Raw genomic sequence first — 17,618 nt, forward strand, 5'->3', positions numbered from 1 at the left:
AACATCGTCTTCGCCCGACGCCGCCGCCGCCGCCGCTGCCGCCGCCGCCGCCGCCCGCCGCCGCCGAGGCGCCCCCTGCCGGCCGCCCGCCCTCCGCCCCCCCGCCGAGGCGCCGCCCGCGCTCCGGCCCCCGCCCCGCCTCTGTCTGCAGGTGAGACCCCCCCCGGCCCCCGGCCCTGCCTTGTGGCGGGCACCTGCGCCCCTGGTGTGGCACCCGCACCCCTGCTCTGGAGGGGAGACCTCCGTCCCCCAGCCCCCGTGCTGCGGGGGTCCCCCTGGCCTTATTTTGGGGTGAGGTGTCCTACCCTTACTTTGGAGGGCGGTCTTGGGTCCCCGGTCGGAGGGAGGACACTGCCACCTCTATTTGCAGAGGGCCCCGATTTCGAAGAGGGGAACCCCCCCCACTATCCCATATTGGAGGGGGAACCTTCACCCGGTACTGGGGGCGGGGGGGGGAGGTCACCCGCGACCCCGCATTGGGGCGGGGGACCCCTGTCCCATACTGGAGGCGGGGCAGCCCCGGCTCTGGTTTGGACGGAGGAACCGCCACCCCACGTTTCGGACCGGAACCCCCACCCCATATTGGACGGGGATACCCCACCACTGTTTAGGAAGGGGAACCGCCGCCCCGATGATGGACGACCCTGCGGGGCTGGCACCGGACGGGGCGGCCGGGCCGGGAGCGGCCGGGGGAGCGCGGAGCGACGCGCTGCGGGGCGGCCCCGGGGACTCCGGCTCCGCGCTGCCCCGCGCCTCCGTCAGCGCCGGTAATTTCGCCTCGGGATACCGACACCGGAGCAAAACAAAGCCCCGGCCGGGCTGCGAGCTAATGTTTTCCCTTGCACGAAGGGTTTCCTTGGTAAAATTCAGATGTTTCCTTGGGTCTCGATTAAAATAACAAAGTGGGGTATTTACTAGGATGTTATTTCAAGTCTCTTAAGTCCCTGGTTATGTCTGTTGCGATTTCTCCGCAAATACAAAAACAAGTGCTGCGATGATTTATTTGAAGGAATGTAGGTGTTTCGCCAAAATAAACACAGCTTTTTTCTTCCTCTTTCCCCCCCACCCTTCAAACAATCGCTTCTCACCAGCATTTGTCACTGCAGCCTCTCAGAGTTCTTTCTGCTGTTATTTTACAGGTGCTTCGTCACAGTATCGCAAGCGGGTTTCTAATGCCAACCAGCGGATTTGCCCGGTACATTCCCATAGCATGAAGCAACAGAGGCAGCTCCTGTGACAACGTCCTGAGAGATCCCTGTCCCCTGCGGTGCGGGATGGCCTGGCCCAAAGCCATTTGCACACCTTGCACAGCACCTTGCGTGGCATTTGCACGGTTCACGTGGTGCTTGAACAGCCTTTGCACAGCATTTGCATGGTGTTTGCATGGCTTGCACAGCATTTGTACACTTTGCTGAGTTTGCACAGGGCCTTGCATGATTCCATGCTCATCGGGCTGGGGCAGGAGGCAGAGGAAGGGCTGGCAGAGGAAGACTTCATTAACTGTTTTTCTTCTGTCAGCTCCTTATTCAAATCAGCCTGATGCTGTTCAGGTGCTAAAGGTCACTTTAAAAAGAAGCATCCAACAAGACTTTCCATCCCCAGCACCCTGCTCCCCTCTGGGCAGGATGCTGGGACCTGGCTGGGTGACCCCATAGCACTGGAGCAAGCGCACTGAGCACTCAGGACAGCCCTTCCCGAAGATGGGAAGGCAGAAAAGCATTGTCCTGTCCCACACCTCCCAATCCCACCTTTGGAACCCTGGACTGGCACTCCCTTCTCCCCTCAGGCCCCCGCCTTGGGGTACCAGCAGCACTTCCCAGTACTCTCCACAGAAGAAAAGGAGTCAATGGAAGGATGGACTGACGTGATGTGAAGGACTGCCGAGCTTTAAAAAATGGGCAGACAAGTCCATCCATAAACCTTCAGGCTTCTTGCAATGGGTTCTGGAGTGTCCTGGATTCCTTTCACACAGCAACTTTCATGGGAAACAGTGAAAGGTACAAAAAGGTGAGTGAGGGCCTTGCCGGGGGCAACCCACATCTGTACGCAGGTACACCCTCCTGCATATTGGGGTGTGTGTACCTGCCATGCATAAGGCACCCCAGGCTTTGCCAAATTCCCATGGACAGGAGTTGTTACTGCATTTTTTTCTGTATATCTTTAAAAACATTAAATTACATTGTTGCAACAGATAGCCAGGCTGTAGCCCCTGTATTTTATTTTCTCCCAACTTTTTCACCTCCAAGTCAGTCCTTAGCCCCCACTGTGGGCAGCAGGGCCAAATACCCGCTTGGTGCAAGCTGGCACAGCTGAGCGATCAGTTCCCCCATGGCAGTTTGCACCACACCATCCTCATCCCAGTGCACAGCCACCCCTGTGGCGAAGCCGTGTGCTGCTGGGTGATGAGAGCCAGGTCTCTGTCCTCACCGTCTGCATGGAGACCCAAACACAGGCACACACATACCTGCACAACCCCGAGAGACGCATACACACGTCTGCATGCACCAGGCACACATGCCCATACCAGCTGGCACACACACACACACACGAGGGTACACAGACCCAAGAAGCAAATCCTGCCCAGCTGGGAGACGTGAAAATCCTGCAGCCCATCATTTCAACCACACAACATCTATCGAGATGCACGAGCACTAAGTTTCCCATCTGTTCTCCATTGCAGATTCACCTAAACCCTTTTGGGCTTTCTTGAATTTCCATCAGCCCAGCCCAGCTGCGGGACCTTCCCAAGCCACCCCAGCCCTGCGCAGCGGCTCCTGCCCCCAGCCCTTCACTGCTCCAAGGACGGGCTCCCTTCTCTCCCAATGCAAAACTTTTGCACATAATTTCACGCTGGCAAAGATCCACCTTCTACCAGTCCCCTTCCAAAACCAAATTAGCATGCTGCTGCAGCAGCAGAAATTGGAGAGGAAAGGCTGCAGTTTTATTTTACAACTTAATTAGCAAGTTTATACAGAAAAACACCCATATAACCAAGAGAGATTTTATGCCCATCTGGCTTCACCAGCAAATAGACATCTTCCTCTTGAGGGCACTCCCCATTGCTGTGGGTACAGTGACATGCTCCTGCCCATGGTGGCCCTTAACCAACATGGTGATGCTGGCTCCAGCCCTCCTCACTTGCTCCATCTCTCTTTGCTTTTACACTTAAAATTCTCTGGGTACCTCCAGCACAGACTGAAAAACACAGTTCTGGGACTGTCTCATCACCCTGTTCACTAACTGTTAAATCAACAAGTCTGACAGAATCTAAAGTAAAGGGCCATATTTGCCACTAATTTTTCCCTAAGAACCTGTCCCAAAAAATGTGAAGCCAATGGTTGTATGCCAGGGAGGGATCCCGATTCCCGATCACACTGTGTCCCACTACATTTTTCCCCTTTGTTCACCAAGAGGCTCTTCTGGGCAGGTTTTTGGAAAGAAGAGGGCAGCCAGCCCACTAAGCTTTTTTTATTTATTTTTTTTTTTTTTACTGGGAACATTTTTGGCATGTTGGTTTCTTCAGCATCAGGAAGGAATAATTCTTGCCTGGCTGACACTCAGGCTTGTCCCATCTACTGCAGTTTTCCTCTGCTCTCTGTTTGCCCTTCTGCATCACCTGTGGTGGTGGGGGCCTTTGTGTGTGGAGCATTGATTCATTTCCATCTGTGGGGCTGAGTCCTGGGCAGGGTGGTCTCTCCTACCACAGCTGCATCCTCTTTTGCAACTGTGGGCAAGGTCCCAGCCTGGGACTCTTGCCTGCCAGAGAGGGGCTGCCCTACAGACGCTCTTCAGCAAAGGAAAAAAGCGGGTGTTTGATTTAACCAGAACCCCACCAGCTGTGGAAGACCACTTCTCAAAGGAGGATACTGAGGCAGAAAGGAAATCCTCAAGCAATAACCATGTAGCTGGTGTCAGCCACATCCCCTGAGTCCTATACCTCCACAGATGTTCACTTTTCTCATCATCAGCACTTTTTGATGGAACAAAAATAAACTGCAGCAACAAACCCCCTGCGTGCTTCAAAGCTGGAGGTGTTTCTGGCTGTTTCCATCAGCTAAGCCAGTGGGGCTCAACCAAATTGCAAGTCTTGAGCAAGTTCAGAGTGGTCACAGTATTGATGCTAGTGGTTATTGGGAAGAATATGTTTTCATGTAGTGACCACACAAGAAGCCTCTTGTGGCTTCACTGAACAAGTGGCTTCACTTAACAAATGTCTTCTAGCGAGACGGCCACACGTGATGACATGGCCAGCTCAGCAAGTAAACAAGCAATAGCATAATTTTATTTCCAAATCTTCTAGCAACTCCTTCCAAAACTTACTTAAGCTGAAGCCAAGCAATTCTTCCTCGTTGTCTGTGCAGGGATAGCCATGGAAGATAAGACAACTAAAGGTACAAACTCCATGCATGAAACGTCAGATGGATTCAAAGAGCCATAGAGCTGCTTTCCTTCAGACCCCACGACCTTACGTCACTGCAATCTGATGTCTAAAGCTGTGCTCGTCGTACAACAATCTCTATTTGAACATTTTACTCTAGCTGAGGGACAGGAGACTTATGGAAATGCTTTACTGAGAGTTCAACCCTCCTGGAAACATAAAAGCTTATTGGATTAGATTTTCCATTCCCCTCAGGGAAAACTCCTATGCGGCATCTGGACAACAGGGTCTGGTATAAGCCACCTGAAGACAGTAAGTCAAAACAGAGTTGAACACTCAGTCACCTAAAAAAAAAAAAATCAAGCCTGTTTGCTTTTTGAAAAGTGCAGAGTCAGAGTCAGCAGTCAGCAGGTAATTTGTCAATACACCAAGCCACAGATGCAGGGTCGGAGCAATGACTCACCCCAAGTGTCCTTATGGTGGTAGTCCAGGCTAGTGTCTGGTCAGAAGGAGTGGCATTCACCTTGCTTCATTTTGGCTTCTTTCTCAGTCTAGCTAATCGCTTTCCTCCCATTAATACTTACTGGAGAGAGAGCTGTACCTCCAGAAAGGGATTCCTACAGCATTAACAAAAGAGTACATCTGAGACAGCTGTTATAGAGGTTTTGGTCTTCCCGTGCAGAAAGACCTCCCCACCCCTGGCTGTCCATGTGAGATGTCACCAGGGGAAGTGCCCTCCTTCAGCGCTCCTCAAGCTCTCCTCTGTGCTTCTTTATTTTTACATATTTCACCCTCTGACCTCCACTCAGTCCCTTTTTCTCCCATCTGTCTCCCAGATCACTGCGTTTCTCCCCAACTTCTTCTCCTCCAGCTCCCAGCCCCTTTGTGAAGGTTCCTCAGTTTTGGGGGGTATTAAACCAGTCCTGAAGGGGAGTGTCTGCCAGCAGGCACCCAAGGGAGCATCAGAAAGGGAACACTACATGCAGTACTTCACCCCCATCTTCCCAGTTCCCAGCTCTTCCCAAGAGATCCTTTCTCTGCCCTCTCCCCATCCCTCCCCAGCCAGTGCTGCTCAGGGCTGTTGTGTCATTCTCACTTCTCTGCCACTTGAGACAGAATTTCTCTGTACCAAATGCAAAGTCTGACCAATAACTCCAGTTCCGGCTCACTCCTAACTGCCTGGATGCAGGTTTTCACCACTATGAACATGGAAGGAAGGTGTTTTCCTTTTTTCCCCTTTAGGTTATCTTCCCATCCTTTGCTATTGTTTATTCCTTGCCACACAGCTACTTTTGCTCTCTCATTCATTCCAATGCTCTTAATCCCCTGCTTTTATTTTCTGCTGTAGACCGGCCAAATGGAGCTAAACTCTGAAGACCTTAAGGTCAGCCCCGTAGTTCTCCACAGTGACAGAGATCTGGCAAAGAAAGTTCTGTCCTCAAGAACTGATTTCCCTCCCTTTGGGAACATCACCTTGAGCAGGAATCAACAGGTGGCTCCATCCTACCTAAATGCAACTAAGTGCAAGGTACTAGTTGGACGTACCAACTTAGGTTTTCTTGATGGTTACTCTGGGAAGATCAGCGAGCCATAGGTGTCATCCAAGGCATGCAGAGGCCCAGAGCAGACCTGCCAACCCCTGTGCTCCAGCACGGTCTTCCTGCCTTCACTCCTCTGTGCCCGCTGCTGTGCTGCAAGGAGGAGGAGATGTGGAGGAAGGTGGGTGTCCGGGTGGGGAACAGGATGGGGTCCAAACTCCTGTTTGCTCACAACTTTGCATGGTCCAGATCACTCCTCTCAAAGATGATGACTCTCTGACCTTACCAGGGCAGTACGTCCTTCCACAACAGAGGGGATGTGGGTGATTTGGCCTGGGCACCCGGCAGTTAAGAGAGATGCCTCTTACCTGAAAAGCCCCACAAAGACCAGCATAGACCATGGAGCAAACTGAGCAGCTCGTAACCCACTTTTTACCACCGTGTAACTTCTGGCCTCCTGTCCAGTTCTGCATTTTAACCCCATAATTTCTGCTTTCCTTTTTCATGCCCTGAACCTCTTTCTCCTTCAGCTGTTGAGTATCATGAGAAGCTCACAGAAGTAGAAACCATCCCGCAGGGACATCCCGAGGCATCTCAGCTGGGGGGCTGTGTGGCTGCGGTGGGACCAGCGGCAGCAGGGTGCTGGGAGCACCGGGAGCAGGCAGGGCTCACTCCCGGGGCAGGAGCACCATCTCCCGGTGAAGGGATTTATAGCAGCAAACCGCTGTGCGAGGTGTTTTTCGGAAGCACAGATGAAGGGTGGACGGCACTAGCAGCCCGGCACTCACTCTGGTTTCCCCTTAGGCTGTGAAACATGTATAAAGCAGCTCAGTACAAGTATGTACCATATATAAGAAAGAGAGATGGAAAATTGGCTGTGGAGAGCAATACATTATGTGGACACATCCCTTTTTCTTTGTGCTGTGTTATCAGACTTCTGAGCATCAATCGCAGGATCAGCCGTTGCAGAGTTTTTGCTATAGGTGCATCAGGTGAAGCTCCATCTTATTTTACATGGCTCTGACTGTCTCAGAGAGACCTTGAGTTAATAAAAAGTGTAAATTACATCTCACTTGAGGGTCCTTTGCATAGTTTTGCTATTTAACTCAGAGCGAGATTTTTGTCCGCATATCTTTGCCTAGATAGGTATATTAAGAGGAGACGCATGCAATGTATAAAATCCTTCAGTCACTGCACAGTTATTTAGTGCTCCCACTAAAGTTAAAGGCAGGCCTCCAGGTCGCGACAGCTACACGGAGAAGCATTTGATACATTACTGAGTGGGATGTCAAATGCCCTATCTGCAATACCCTTGCTTTCCTAATATGTTACAACAGCCTATACACAACTCTTCACAGAGGCTGCAAGCTGGTGTGGGCTGTGCCGACATCAGTATTTAGGTAACATAGATTTCTGCCTTTAATATTTGATGCAGGCAACATTTTCACTTTGCCTTGCCCTTGCCTGTTCCCACCCATCCAAATGCTCACGTGCAGGTTCAGGCACCTGAGACCATTTCAGATGCTTAAACATGAGCATCTGGTACCACCTGAGACATCCAGACCTCCAGCTGCTGCCTCAGAAAAGAGAAGGGCTGTCCTAACACCTTCCACCTCGTCTACCAGCACCATGTGGATGTCTTGGGTGCCTGGCAGCCTGCAGAGAGACCCCAGGTGCCTGTTGTAACACCTGAAGAAAACGCATTCCCTTATGAGAAGATCACCAGAATTTAGTAGAAAAAAATATGTAAGATGAGACTTTTCAATATTGAAGAAACCCTTGAAGAGCACACCACTGTGCGTGGGTCACTTCAGTAGTGTATGGGGAGTTCTGCCTATCTCTGTGGTTCACACATTGGTCCCACCAGGTTAGTAAGTCAAAATGTGTCATTTTGGGCTCCTCACTCTGTGCCCAGAAGGAAAGTGAAGCTGAAAATTATTTGATATGACTGGCTCCTGTATGAAACAAAATGATTGTCCAGCAGGCAGCTGCCAGATTGCTTACAAGCATTTTGCACTTGGAACAAGGAGGTGTTAAATTCTGCCTCTGTCCTTTCTGCAGGACCTCACCCTGCAATGTGGATGAAGTCTGGGCTGACAGTTTAAATAAGAGACAAACACACAAGGACAGCTAAAGGTCTTCCTGGACCTTGATGATTTAGTGATGTGGAAACTACAAGTGAACCCGTCTCTGAATCTACTCAGTAGTTTTTCCTCTGTACAGTGAGGGTTTGTGGATACAGTAAGACAGGTTTAAGACAGGTTGTTAATATAAAGACTCATCCCATGAGCTCTCCAGGTGAATTGTGTAAGTAGACACTTAGACCACATCTAATACAGGCAAATTAAATGTTTGTAGGACTACTCTTTGGCACCAAGGTCAACTCCTGTAGATCAGCCCGTGTCTGCATGGCTAAACTCAACCTCCAAGGCTGAAGGCCATGTACAAGCTGTCAGTTGAGGATGGTCCCTGGCCTGAGTTAACAACTGGATTGCCCTCAGGAACCTTTCAGCAGAGCCCTATGCTGAAAATACACCAGGGATCCTTTTAACAATGTGACAGTGCTGACATTGCTCCCCGGCATTATTTAATTTGCTTGTGTAAATGGAGCTCTGGAGACCATGGAGATCAGGGCAGGGTAGCTGATAAACTTATGTGTCTCATTGTCAAGAGCTTCATTCTTTCAAAAGCTAATTCAGCAGGGTTGGGGTGAGCCATAGTTATCCAACAAACAGAGGCTTTTCTTTTGAGGAAAAGCCCAGACCTTTGGTGTTTGATGGGGAGCTGAGAAGTTGTCAGTGGGAGCAATGAAGAGATTTCTCCTCAAGATGGACCTAAGGAAGCACTAGCCAGAGCCTTGGAACAGCCACACTCCCTCCCATCTTAGCTTTCCCCCCTCTGTGGCAACAGGTCCCTGCCTGCTCTTGCAGGCAGATTGGACAAAGGATATACACGGGTGAATCTCCAGTCTTGCACAGGGTCAGTGTGGACATTCCTGATGGAGACTGCGGAAGGAAGAGCACCTTCTATCCAATCATTTTCTCCATAATTCATGGGTCTCCCTTTGTGCTCCCCAGCTCAGCACAGCCCAGACTACCAGACCAATTCACCTGACTGTGTAATGCTTGGGTAGCATTCATCACGCTGGGTTTGTAATTGTAGCTTTGAACTGATTTCAGCAGAGGCTCCAGTCGCGTGAAGAGGGTATGGATAAATCTGGTTGTAGGACCACCTAGAACAACGTAGTCTCTCAAGAAGACTTCATTTCCATTCTCCACAGTCTGATTGTTTCTCTCACCAAATGGCAGTTGCTTCACCTTGGCTTACAGAAAGCCAAAAACGTGGCTCCTGAGAACAACCAGGAGTCGGCACCAAAGCCAAGCAGACCTTGGATTCCTGTTTATCTCCAACCAAATAAATGACCATAGACATAAATACCCCCAGAGCTTTATTTGGTGTAAGGGAAACCAAGGTAAAGCCTTTGGGCAACAGCTTAGGTCAGGTGTGTGGTGAAGATGTACTTGAAAAACTCAGCAACTTATTTGGGAGTCTACCTGGAAACTTGTGCAATTACTGACTGTTCCTTCACCTTTTCTTGATCTGGGGAAATACTCTTTTCATTGCACCTATGTAAAGAGTCAACTACTCCAAATCTATCCTTTCTTTTGGAAAAAAAAAAAAAAAAAGAGAGAAAAAAAAGAAAAAATTTTTTTTAAAGTCTATTGTATCCATCTACTGAAAATGTGTTTTTTTAATAATATAGAAATTTTTCTGTATTTTAAGATTTAGTTTTATTAAACTGGGGCAAAACAGGAAATCTCATCTTTGCTTCCTCACTGGCTACTAGGAAATTTATCCATGGTTTACCTAGGACCTCCAAACTTAAGAGAGGTGGAATTTTAATTCCAAGGCTGCAGCAGCTCAAGAGCCAGGTTTATCTTTGGGCAGGGATTACCTATGGTTTCTACTAGATTATTTCTGACATGTGGCTCATCGTATTACAGGTTAACTGTTTAAAGGGTGGGGGAAAGCATGAGGCATAATGAAGAACAGCTACATAACTCTCTTCCCTTCTCCACAGAATAAGTATATCCTGAGTTTAGGAGGTTTGTAGATTAAAATATTGCCTTGACAGGCTATGAACAACCTTACCACATCATATAACAGGAGCGAACTTTAAATTTACCATTTTGGCTACCTTTGAAACTCACAGAGAACACCAGTCCTAATGTAAAATCTCCTAGTGGTTCACATCTGGGCTTTGTAATTGTCATCTGAAAACAAATAATGGTAGCAGTGATAAACTGACAGGTCATTTCACTGAAATCTTATTACTCCAGTGCAGCCTTTTTCAGTAATTAATTAATATTTTATTTCTCCCCATATGAATCAAGGTTGAAAAAAAAAAATCATGTTCAGCTTTTGGACTGTGTTTTAATAGCCATTTTTTTCCTCTTGCTTTCTTCCCCCCAATTTAATTTACTATACCCTAAGTGCTGATTTCTCCTCATCCATGATTACAAGCAGAGTCCTCTGCCAGGGATTCAAAAACGGGTGGAAAATTCCCCTAGGCTTATAAACTCACTGTCGTTCGCCTGCTGTCTTAGGAGAGATGAAAAGCAGATCCATGAACTGCCAAGAATCAGACGCAGGCAGGGATGTAGAGCTGCGAGAGCTGGTCCCTGCTTGGTGGCCAGGAGACAGATGTGGCCCTGGGATGGGGCCATGGGGTCACACCTTGGCCCTGATACTGTGTTCAGTTTTGGGTCCCTCACTACAGGAAAGACCTTGAGGAGCTGGAGAGAGTTCAGAGAAGGGCAATGATGCTGGTGAGGGTTCTGGAGCACAAGTGTGATGAGGAGCAGCTGAGGGACCTGGGGCTGTTCAGCCTGGAGAACAGGAGGCTGAGGGGAGACCTGATCGCTGTCTGCAACTGCCTGAAAGGAGGTTGAGCATGGAGGGGGTTGGTCTCTTCTCCCGAGTAACAAGTGACAGGACAAGAGGAAATGGCCTCAAGTTGCGCCAGGGGAGGTTTACATTGGATATGAGGAAAAATTTATTCAGAGAAAGGGTTGTCAGGCATTGGAACAGGCTGCCCAGGGCAGTGGTGGAGTCACCATCCCTGGAGGGGTTTAAAAGATGTGTAGATGAGGTTCTTAGGGGCATGGTTTAGTGCTAGCATTAGGTTATGGTTGGACTCCATGATCCTGAGGGTCTCTTCCAACTGGAATGATTCTATTCTATGATGGAGACTCCCGGTCCCCTCGTATCCTCATGGGCAACAGAGAAGTATTAAACTGCAGGGCTGCAGTCTGTTTGCATTGAGCTGAATGAACAGACTCCAGCCACAAAACTCTCAGTATTTTAATAGGCTTTGGGAGGATTTTTTCCTCACTCTAGCCCTTTGTGGGCGCTCTGGGTCTGCAGAAGATGTCTGGTGGGCAGTCCTCCAGCACAGGTGGTGAAAGGCTACCTGGTGCTAATCTGCTTTTTCCATGTCCCCGCCAGAGCTGAAGGGACAGGGAGGACCATCCCCTTCACCTCTCAGGTCTGGGCTCTCTACTACAGCTGCCCTTCAACACACTCCTCACCACTGGTGTCTCTCATTGCTTGCTTACCAAACGGGTCCCCAAGGAGGCCGGGACCTGGCTGTCAGTTATCTCACAGGCATCGGACCATAAGCTCTGCAGAGGACCTGGCTATCTCACAGGTGTCAGACCACAAGCTCTCCAGCTGCCTGCCAGCCCCCAGGCCATGTGAGCTTGCCCAAGTCCTTGCAAACCTCTTCCACAGGTTTTTTAGGTTGCCTCAGGGAGGGCCAAGGGGAGAACTTTTGAGTCATGTCTGGAAAGGGACAGCAAATGTGTTTGTGCTCCTTTCTAAGCACTGGGGAGGGGGATGCTTGCTGTATCTCCATCATTTCTCTGTATTTGTCTGCTCTCCTCCAGCTCAGTGGATGAAGAATGATCTGTTCCCTGTCAGAAACGCTCTGTGCCAGGTACAGGGAGAAGTCACGGAGAACACGAGCTGTAGGCTGCTGATTTCAAACCTTTAGCATTTCTTTCTTCTCCCCTTTTTTCATCCTACGCCTACTCAGAATAGAATCATAGACTTACAGAATCATTTAGGTTGGAAAAGACCCTTAAGGTCATTGAGTCCAAGTGCAAACCTAACACTTGGTTCCTCACAACCCTCTTCATGTTGAGGCAGGTGGCCGAGAAAACACCTCTGGATTATGAGTCAGTGAAAGGTTCTTAGTTTAGCAACAGGGAGTAAAACTATGTATAAAACATAAAGACAAATATCAGCCCTAACTGCAAATGTGGTCATATCACTGACTGGCTTGAGCTCTGTAGAAAATGCCAGTGAACTAGTCCCAGAGTCAGGTTTTGGGCATGAGCTGAGAGACTGGAGTCAATGGGACTGACTGTGCAAGAAAACGGTGCTGGACAGGAGTCGGGCAGTTGGTTCCCCAAGGGTGAGACAGAGATGAGGACTCCAGCCATCGCCAGCGACCCAGCCCTCATCTACAACTTGTATTTGAGTGCTCTCTAGTGGGCAGAAAAATTAGTCCAGAGGCAAACACGGCTGATGCTCACCCGCCCTGAGCCGAAGTCGCCCTCACCCGGCTGTCTGATGCGCTGGGTCTGTAATATCTACACACCATGGGGCTGTGCTGGTGTCTGGGAGCAGGGTTTTGGGGGGTGGTTCCAAGCAGGGTCTTCTTGATCTGTGACCCTGAAGGGCAGAGGATCGATATGGGAACAGTGCAGGGTCACGGGGGATGTACGCCTCGTCAGATGCCTCTGATAAGAGCTCAGGCATGGAATTGCAGGGTGACATCCCAACCCCATCGCCGTCACATGGTCTTTCTCCATCTGTTGAAGGAAACATCTGCAGGACCTGTTCCCACATGTGCAGTGAGCAGGTAGAAGAGCAGATAGGTACTGTGGAAAAAGAGTAGAAACATTTTTTGGTCCCTAAGAGGTATTTAGTGAAAAGGTAGGGAAAAATGATGATATAAACTCACCAGCCACTCCAGGAGCCCTCTGCTCTGAAAGTCCTGTCAGTGCAGACACAGTGGCTCTAAGGGAAGATAGTCCTTGTTTCATAGGACAAAGTGATAACCCACCAGACACAGTGGAAACTTAAACTACTTCAAAGTGACAAGAAGGGTTTTATCCCATGGAAGTCAGCTCAGGGCATAGGCCATCAGGTGGTTACATAGCGGGTGCTCCCAGATCAGCGGAAGTGTATTACTGAACCTCAGTGTTCAAAGGGTGCCCCAAAATAATGAGATTTATAAGGACTGTTATATTGGTATTGGTTCTCAGGTTTGCTGCACAGTCTCCCACAGGCCTGCCCCTCCACATTTCCAGATGACAATCAGCTGTCCTGAGTCCCAGTGCCACTGTGCACAAAACAAACAAACAAAAACACACAAAAAAGGGTCCTATGGAAGAAATTTTCTATGTAGCATGCAAAGCAACATGGGAACCAAACCCCAAATATTCTGGGATATTGCTTCAGAAAAAGGCAAGATTGTTGCATAGCTCCAGCAGACAGCTCTAGCAGCATATTACAGATTTCTTCTGCTGGATTTCAGTTTTGTCCAACTTTTATGCCAATATTCACTCAGAAATGCACCCTGCATAGTCAACATCTGATGAAAGATCCTACTCCAACCTTACGGGTAAGTCACTTGATTCTTTCCACAACTTCAGAGGTTAGCAACACCAAGACATTTGGTTTACCTTCCAACTACATGATTCTTTTGATAATACAGGCTGTGGAGCTATAAAAATGCCACATATAATGAGACCTACTAAGAAATCAGATAAATTAGCAGAGCTTGGATATCTTCACATGCACACCAACACAGTGCATACAGCCTCTCCAGGTCAAAGACAGAGCCCAGCAGCACACTAGGGCTAGGCAGACACTTCTGTTTGGGGAAAAAAGCTCCAGTTTTTGAAGCACCTTCACAGGCATTGCCTCAGCCAGGGCTTGCAGATCAGGTCCTGCTCTATCTTTGCTGTCTCAGGTGGCAAACTGCCAGTCGCTTACTCCTTGTCACTATCTGAACAAATTGAATTATCCAGGAAGCCAACCGGAGGCAAAAATGCCACTAGAGAAGTAATTCATTTAGACATATAACTATTTAGGATATACTTATGCTTTCAGGAATTCCAGCTCGGGGCTTTTTAACCTTTCAGAGGCCACTTGAGAACAATGCACGTTTCAAAAGCATTTTCTAGTGGTTTGCAGCACTTCTGGCAATTGCCGAAGGCTGCAGCCATGTGGTCGTATTTACACTCAGCTTAACAAAAGGTTTCCAGTGGCAATAACCAGGGAGAGAAAACAACCAGGATTTAGGAAGGATCTCCACTTATGAAGTCTCCCTGTTTTGTTTGTTTTGACTCATGAGTTTCGCCAGACTCCTCGTTTCACCAAAACCAGCAAAAGATCGTTTTGTATCTGCCACCTTTGGACCTCTCGTGATTTCTACAGACTTCCATCGCCTCCCCAACTCCTGCAGCTTTTTCTTTTTAGGACGAAGAGCCCTAATCCGCTCACCAGCTTCTCCTTTGGGGGTTGCTCCTCTCTGGGGGCACCCCTGGACCCCGCTGGGTACCCACTCAGGGTGCAGAGCCTGTTCTCAGGGTGGCTGCATTGATGCAGCTGCAGCCTCTGGTTCTGTTTCTGTTCCCCAGCATCTACTTAGATTTCTGCTGTGGTATTGAGGTGTGAGCAGCAGACAGCAGCAAGCTGTGCCCGGTGCCAAGCGCTTTTTCCTTGGTGCTTCACTGCAAAAAATTATCATTCTGGAGAGGCACACATGTGGGAGCTGTTGGTTGGTGCTGGTGTTTGTATATAAACCCCTCCAATTTGTTGTTGACTCCTGCAGGAGTCAGTGCCAGTCTTTCCTTGGTGACATAGTTCTGGTTGCTCTAAGTCTGGGGAGGGAGTAGGGTGCCAATGGGGAGGAAACTATGGCCTCAACTCTTGATGTGGTTTAGCCCAGATATACCTGAAGCAACTATTAGGTTACTCCAAATGGTGCCTTTGAGACAAAGTCTTTACTGAACTGCTGACCAGTGGAGAACTGAGATCTGCCTTGTGTCTTTCACCTTGCAAACATCTGCTGGACCCTCTGTCGTTCTTGTTCTGGGAGACAGAGCAGTGATGGTTCACACCACCACATACACCATACCTGTGTAACCTCATCTAGGTGTTCCTGCTCCGGCGGGGGGATTGGACTAGATGATGTTTCGAGGTCCCTTCCGATCCCTAACATTCAGTGATTCTGTGAAAAGCTCCTCACGCCCGCTCAGGGAAGCACCGAGCAACACAGGTGCACATCTCGGTGCAGCCAGAAGCGTGCAAAGGAAGCTGTGGGTGCGGGTGGAGGGCAGCAGAGGGAGCAGCTGCTTGCTGCTTTCTTTCCAAAATCAAGGCTGGAGCAAACAGCACCTCTGGGCAGCCCCGTGGCCGGGGCAGCGGGGGGTTTGCAGCGCCCGGCGGCGGGCGGAGCTGCCGGGGAGGAGGCGCCCAGCCAGCGGGCAGGTTTTTATTAAACCTAACGCTCTTCAGCAGCATCCTGCCCGTTATTTTAAGGCAGAAAGATGCGTGCGAGCTGTTTGCCCTTAGGGGGAGGGCATGCACATGCCACTGAGACTTGGGGAAAGTTTTTTTGTCCCGTAAAGAAAAAAAGAGCAAACGCGGAGGTGAATTAGTGGAGTGTCCGTGCCAAATAGGATAACTGTCGGTGTAGTCGTGGCCGAGTGGTTAAGGCGATGGACTAGAAATCCATTGGGGTCTCCCCGCGCAGGTTCGAATCCTGCCGACTACGGCCCATGTGTGATTTTCTTGCCGCCGGCCCGGACGTTTTCCTTCCCCCCCCGCTCTCTTCCCAGCGACCGTTTTGCACCGAAGCCGCCCGGCAGCCAAACATCCGGCAGGGCGGCCGCTGCCAGCCCCAGGGAAGGGAGGCGGGACCCCGTGACTGCCGGACGCGGCCTCTCCTCCCGGCGCCGATCGGGAGCGACGCCGCCTCCTCGCGCCATGCAGCACAGCCCGGCGCCCGCCGCGCTGGTCACCACCAGGTACCGGGGAGGGCACAGGGCAGCCACCCCGCCGCCCGCCTCCATTCCCCCAGCACCCACGGGCGCTGCAGCTGCGGCACCGCCCGCCGCGGCCTCCCCTTGGCGGGGCAGGGCCCGCGCAGCCGCCCGGCGCAGGGAAGCAGCGCGGCGGGCGGCGCCGCGCGGGAGCCGGGGGGAGGCCGGGGGGCGGTGGCGGAGCTGAGGAGAGGCCGATGTGGGCGGCTGGTGCGTGGGTTTGCCGCTGGGACACTTGGCACCTGTGCGGGTCCGCGGCGTTTGGCAGCCGGGAGCGCTCGCCGTTGCGCTGTGTGGCACCGGCCGTTGGAGCCCGTGATCCTGGCGGGTCCCTCCCAGCTCGGGACACTGCGATTCCTCCTGTGGTAACTTGGCGGTGTTTCCCTTCCGCACTGACACTGCTGGGGGCGCAGCGCGTTGTCCCACCTTCCAGAAGCGTCTTTTCCTTGCCGGTATTTTGAGGCAGGTCAGAAGGATTTTAAATGATGCCTGAGGTGTGAGGGGACGTTTGTGAGATGCGGTGTCCCCAGGGCCTTCAGCCGCCTCCCCCACCCCGTGTCCACCAGGCCGCAGGGAGCTCGTCTGGTTGGAAGTCAGGCCAGGGATGGGCAAAATACGTTTATTCTGTTTTCCCACCTTCTGGAAACCATGCCCTAGGTGGGTGCGGAGGCACTGCTTTCAGTTGCATTAAGTTTTTAAAAGCTCTCCTTTTTTTACCCCCGTGAGATATTTGAGACCGCATGAAAGCGGTTTCCTATCAGATGTGGCACGAGGAACAGAAGTGTTGATTCAGCAAGGTCTTGCCTCACACATCCGCCTCCTAGGACATAACTGGCAACTATTTCAATCACATTAACTTCAAAGCCATTATTTTAATCCTTAAACATTTGGCTCTATCAGGTCCTGACTTCTTTTGGAGCAGTGGCCTTGGACCTTCAAACGCTTCTGACTTAACTCACATACGTGTTTTATAGGACTGACTTTGTAGTAGGTTTAGCTTGGAAATGGAAATCCGAACACCTGGATTTATTTTATAGTCAATAGACTGTACCACTTGCAAATTGTCCCACTGGTACTGGAATGCTTTCAGTGATTAAATTGGATATATATGTATGTGTAGGATTAAGGCTTTAGCAACTGAGTGTATTCTCTAGCTTGTGAGATAAGATAGCTGTATAGTTGTGACCTTTTTCGCTCTTTACATGTACTGGTTTTGGTTTAGGAGTAGGATTCCTAGTTGCTGTGGTATTATAAATAAATAATAATCTGTATACTTTTAGTTAGACTATACAGAGAAACAAAAATGTTTGCTGGCTAATTTGTGTCTGATATTTTGCCTTCAGTTAATGAATAAACTAGCTGTACAGGTTTTTTCTCCTTTTGCTGTGACCTGGGTCGTCAGAGTTTGGTCCCCTCTGGGGTCACCCATAGAAGGAGCAGAATTGTTGGAGCTGGTGCTGCTAACAGGGCTGACTTTATCAAGGCAGAAAGTGCAAAGTCCGCTTTCCTGACCACACAAACACCGGAATAAAGTTTCTCTGGTCGTAGTGCTTGCATCCCTTACATTGCTTTCTCGCTTAG

At 50.0% G+C, this 17,618-nt stretch overlaps 1 protein-coding gene and 1 non-coding gene across 2 annotated transcripts in view; both read left to right on the forward strand.

Annotated features, from left to right (window-relative positions):
* The first annotated feature begins 15,687 nt into the window (after positions 1–15,687).
* Positions 15,688–15,769, forward strand: TRNAS-AGA (transfer RNA serine (anticodon AGA)). The gene has a single exon. It is a non-coding gene; the product is annotated as a tRNA-Ser (tRNA).
* Positions 15,770–15,906: 137 nt separating this feature from the next.
* Positions 15,907–17,618, forward strand: part of HS1BP3 (HCLS1 binding protein 3) — a 54,602-nt gene continuing 52,890 nt past the window's right edge. Inside the window, exon 1 of the mRNA XM_065631445.1 lies at positions 15,907–16,022. Within this exon, the coding sequence (XP_065487517.1) occupies positions 15,982–16,022 (41 nt within the window). The 5' untranslated portion in view covers positions 15,907–15,981. The remainder of the gene's footprint in view (positions 16,023–17,618) is intronic.

The sequence above is a fragment of the Caloenas nicobarica genome, chromosome 3, assembly GCF_036013445.1.
Source record: "Caloenas nicobarica isolate bCalNic1 chromosome 3, bCalNic1.hap1, whole genome shotgun sequence".
In the NCBI taxonomy this organism is placed as follows: domain Eukaryota; kingdom Metazoa; phylum Chordata; class Aves; order Columbiformes; family Columbidae; genus Caloenas; species Caloenas nicobarica.